General features: G+C 27.2%; 1 protein-coding gene across 7 annotated transcripts in view; it reads left to right on the forward strand.

Moving 5' to 3' along the window:
• LOC105569292 (putative gustatory receptor 28b) overlaps window positions 1-5344 on the forward strand; it is a 7889-nt gene extending 2545 nt beyond the window's left edge. The window contains exons 4-12 of one of the 7 annotated variants that reach the window (XR_001009492.1): window positions 413-589; window positions 924-1173; window positions 1465-1533; window positions 1644-1733; window positions 1944-2102; window positions 2166-2223; window positions 3987-4252; window positions 4564-4719; window positions 5087-5344. Coding sequence is in view for 1 of the 7 variants with exons in the window: in XM_012025645.1 (XP_011881035.1) it covers window positions 413-589; window positions 924-1173; window positions 1465-1533; window positions 1644-1733; window positions 1944-2003 (646 nt within the window). In the remaining 6 variants the exon portion in view is untranslated. Of the gene's footprint in view, window positions 1-412; window positions 590-923; window positions 1174-1464; window positions 1534-1643; window positions 1734-1943; window positions 3614-3986; window positions 4253-4563; window positions 4720-5086 lie in introns of those variants that run through there. The other 6 variants (XR_001009493.1, XR_001009490.1, XR_001009491.1 and 3 more) reach the window with 6 other exon arrangements.
• Window positions 5345-5472: the final 128 nt, after the last annotated feature.

Below are 5472 nucleotides of genomic sequence, written 5' to 3' on the forward strand. Positions count from 1 at the left end.
CGTAAACAACTCGCCGGCAACTGCGCGCTGTCCCCCCCTCCCCCCTCGCCAGGCAATATCGATCGCCGGGCGGTCACATCTCGCTACGCGCTCGAATTGGACAGTGGGCAGGGCAAAGACGACGATTTTCGATAATTTTTTTCTCGTTAACTATTGCGAAAATTGCAAAATGTTTCAGGACTTTTCTGTTCATCTCGATCCGTTCTACCTTCTCACGAGCTCGTGGACAAATGTTATAACTCACCCTGTATATCGTGAGAACTAAAGGATTTGAATTGTTAAGATTTCTTCTATTTCCAAGATATTTTGCAATTACAATAAAATCTCTTTAAATTGTTTTTAATGAACGAATAAATATATAACACGGTTCTGTTTACACATTTGAATACTGATTAAAATTGAAATGCGACAGATGTGTTAAAGTGAAATTTGAAAACACAAATATTCTAATCAAGAATATAATGCTTTCTACAAATGAATCAAATGTTTTTATGACGCACAATCGGTACGATAACACGTCTACTACATTTGACATAGAAAATTATAAAAATAACAAAGACAAGATAATACATCTCATTCAGACACTAAGGTAAGATCAATAATAATTCTTGCTTCTATTAAATTTCATTAATATGATATAACAAACATTTAAAAGACATTCTAATTATGACTAATATATAATAGTTAAAAAACTTTTTTCATTTTACATACTCTTTTATAAAATATGTGTAACGCAATATACAATATTTTATCATTTTATTAGAGATTAAGCCTATTTTATAATCTTTCTCTCTTTTCACTCTTTTAAGTACACACATGCACGCTATGTATCTGGAATTGTTAATTTATTCGAATAATCAAGTATTTATAGTTTTTACTTTTACTTAAGTTATTACCAACTAATTAATATTTTTCTGTCAAAGACATTTACATTTGGAAATTACGAGAATAGGACGGCAAATTAATCAAGCTTATTGTCTGCAACTTCTGCTCGAATTAGCAGTCCATTTTACGATGGTAACATCAACTCTTTATTGTATATACGGCGTATTTTCTAACCAGTTAAGTGTAACCATCAACAACGAAGAGATTATTGCTTTGACAATGACAGCATCCGTGTTTTCACTTAAAATTATATTCATAAATTGGATTTGTACGAATGCATCAACGGAGGTATAAAACTTTTTTGCAATAAGAACATTATATTTAATTATACTCAATGTTTAGAATTGAGTTAGTTACAGTTAATCATATTAAGTTTATGTCAGGCACATTACATAATTTATTTATTGTGTATATTTAAATTGTATATATATATTCAGAACGTTTTTTAATACTTATATGTATGTATAATAATTTTAATGCTTCATATATGATATGCATCATATACATATACATATAGTGCATTTTTCAAAATTTTATATTAGATTCACATTGTATATATTATATTAATGTTCATTTCAGGCGTACAAAACCGGTGAAATTATACAATCTTTTGAAGGGTCTATTATCGATGATGATATGCGAGAAGAGGTAAATCTATTCACGTATTAATATTAATAATAATATAATTATATCAAATAATTAATTTTTTTAAAACATAAGTTGCAAGATTGTTTATAAATTCAATGTATTTTTTGCAGATTCACCAATTTACACTGCAAGTAGTGCTTAATTCGTTAAATTTTACCGCTACGGGTTTCTTTTCAATTAATAATTCTCTTACTGGCAAGGTATGCTATTCACTTATTTGGTTATATTAACCATTAAAATGAATTTATTTTATTTTATTTATTTATTTTTAATAATAATGTCTTTGACATAATTTTTATACGTATATTAAAAAATTAAACCGTAAGTCTACATTATTTTATTTAATCATGAAATATGAGAATAAAAAAATAGCAAATTATGTATACATATATATAATGAATTTTTTTCAGTTCTTTGCCACGGTGTCAACGTATGTTGTTATTCTAATACAAATGAACAAATTCATGTAACATAATGACATTAGGAAGAAAATTTAAACATATTATAGATAAACATCTTCTATTAATAGATAAATATCTCTGTCTTCTATTATTGTTACTTCGAAAAACGTGAGTTTGCAAAGAAGAATTAACTAATTTAAACTAATTTAATAATTTTATTTCTCTTACAAGCTTACTTTTTCTTGCAATTGATGATTTGGATAAATCAAAGTGCAGTGGTATAGAAAGGGTAAGCAAACTAGTACAATGATACATTAGCGAATAATGATATTCTCTTCCAAATAAAATAAGTGATTAGTAAAATAAGAAATAAACTCTTCATGAATATCATCTAAGCTGAACAGAAAATTTGTGTGTGCGCGTTACAGACGGAATATAGGATAAGTCGGAAAATGATGCCATAATTAAGAAATATAGAAATACGAACAAAAAATAATCACAACACTCTTCAATTTTATCAAACTGATACTTAAACTTTTGCAAACTTTCACAGTGTTAAAAATAGTCGCCTTTTAAAAGTTATTGTAAAATATTATTATTTGATTATACGTTGCAAAATTATAACCTTGCAAAATTGGCATTTTATTCGTATATTTGAGTAAAATGCCTGTAACAGTAGAAAATGCAAAAGCTGAAAAACACGCAACACTCAATAAGTGAAGTGTAATATGAATACAAAACTTTGATTTATTTTTTCTAACAATTGCATGTAACTGAGCAATACAGAACAAACTTCAAAACCTTACTTTACCGGTAAAACAAATTTTATGAAACATTACAAATAAAATTTTGCAACGTTATCACAAATAGAATGACTAAATTATAATCCTTCTTAAATATAATACAATTCCATGTGTTGTATACGTTCTTTTTAACACCATGGAACTGTGAAAAAGCTTGCACGCGTCAGTTATTATGTTAACAATTTCACATTAACAATTAAAAGATATTACCACGTATAAAATAATAAACAAAATATTAACAATGAAATCTTCGAAAGACTGGCATCTTACTCCGACTTACCCTACATGATATAGGTACTAGACATATGTACATTTGTTATATGTAACAATGTAGTTCAAAAATTACTAATTGTAGAAATATTGATTCTGCTACATATATGTGTACTATCGTTTAATGATTTAACGACATTATAATGAGCTGATCTAATCAGCTATTAATATTATCTCATCATCGTGATGAATGCCTTCTATACATATATTACGTGACTTTCAACTTTGGATTTAACAGTTAGCATGTGAAGTTGCAACAGTTGCAATGGTTGATACTATAGAAAAAGCTTTACGTCCTCTCTCCTTAGTCGCTTTTATCTTTGGTTTCGGAATTCTCAGATATCCTCTCAATCTTTGGAAATTTCGTTTGAGCATCTTTTATATATTAATTGTGTGGAGTCTCTATATCGGTTTGTTTCATTTTGTGATACACATCTTTTCACCAAGGCGTATATTCAACAGCGTTTTGACTTTCTTTATGATAAATATAAATTTTCTTGTGACGATAATATCTGTAACCATCACCGTTCGCAAATACGAGGTAAATCTTTGTTTTTAAATTTACGTCATTGCTTTATCTAAAGCGAAACAAATAATAGATCCATAATAAACAATTTTTTTGTCAATTTTACAGTTAGTTTTATTTTTACTAATTTTACAAAAATTAATTTAATTAAAATTTAAGCTGAATAAGTGTATTTTTGCATTTACATAGAATAAACTTTCGTATCCCTTCAAAAAGAATTTTATTAATATTTGTTTCTTAAGAGAAGTTTCAGAAAATGTTAATTAAAACATTTTAGATTTAATTCATCCTGCGCTAAACAATATAAGAAATTTTAATAAGATTCTTATTAGAATTTATGATTTATTATCAAATGTATTGTTGTTGTATATGTATTTCTTATAAATTTTTATAAGAGTAATATTCGTGATTGATACATATATATATGTATATTTTTTGTGGTGTTATCTTCAGAATATCCGCATATGTATAAAGAAACTTGGTCTTGTGGATGATACATTGGAAAAACTTGGAACGCCCAAGGAATATAGTAGAATTCAAAACTCGATAATATGGGCGTTAATTATGTATCTTATAGTAATTCTCATATCATTTGCTACCGACTCTATTTGGAATATAGAAAAGCATAACACTTTAAAAGCTATGATTATTCCTCTTGTTTTGGCATATCCATTTTATGTCAATACTCTTGGAGATATAATGTTTGTGTTTGTGTTGAGGTTTGTATTGTTCTAAATGTTTATATTATTTTATTATATCATTAAAAATATATTTAAATCTAGTAATTGAATTATATACAAATTTTTAAATTTAAAATTAAGAATATTATATTGTAACAATATATATGTACATATGTATATCTTAAAATAAATTAACTTATTTAGACGTAACACACACATACTCACAGCTTTAATTATTTACTCTTATGTTAAAATAAATATTTTTAATTGAACAAATTACTCGGTTTTTGCTTTGTTACATGTATAAAAAAATGTATAGGCACCTCATTTACGTATTATTTAAATTGCAGATATATTGATACCAGATTGGATAAAATAAACGACTATATTGAACAACTATCAGAAGCTAAAGGGTATGGATTGAGATGCAAGTGGAAAAAGTCTTTTCGCATTCGCCACTATGTTCGAAGCGCGGATAATCGCAAACACGTGTTATGGACCGTAATGTAAATTAATAGATGAAGTAATACAGAAACATTAAAAACATGTCTTGTACAAAAAAAAAGAAAAGATTATTATGTTGACTAAATGTATATGTATTGCTATTTGCTGTATTATAATAATCTTACATACCGCAGTAATTTGTGGCAACTTTGTACTTATCTACAATAATGTATCTCCTTACATATCTACTAGAATGACAATCAACAAATCACAATGGTAGTCGATTCATTCCGAATCAGAATTTTGATATAAGACAAATTCTTCTTACGCACATAAAATGCAAAGTCTACACAATAAAGATAACAATCTAATAAATGTACTATAATTTTATAACAAATATATTTATTTATTAATATAATATTATTTTAGGCATCTTCATTTGGAGCTTTGTCGAGTAGCTCGTAACATAAATGACTTATTTGGAACGCAATTGACATTGCAGATGATATCTTACTTCGTTATTTTAATTATATTATTTTATGTTCAGTATCATATGATATTGTGTTTAAAATATATGCATGGGAGCGATTCAGCTAAATTGAAACTTATGTTTGCTAACAACATGTGGTGTATAATATTCTTAACGAAATTCATATTACTGAATCATATTTGCGAAAGTGTTAGTGCCAAGGTAAACTGATTTCTGTAGATTCTAAAGAAAAACTGTTCCCATAAGTAGAAATTATATTACAATTTCTCTCTCTCTCTCTCTCTCTCTCTCTCTCTCTCTCTCTCTCTCTCTCTCTCTCTCTCTC

Source organism: Vollenhovia emeryi, unplaced genomic scaffold, assembly GCF_000949405.1.
Source record: "Vollenhovia emeryi isolate VEMERY1.0 unplaced genomic scaffold, V.emery_V1.0 DF939125.1, whole genome shotgun sequence".
NCBI lineage: Eukaryota > Metazoa > Arthropoda > Insecta > Hymenoptera > Formicidae > Vollenhovia > Vollenhovia emeryi.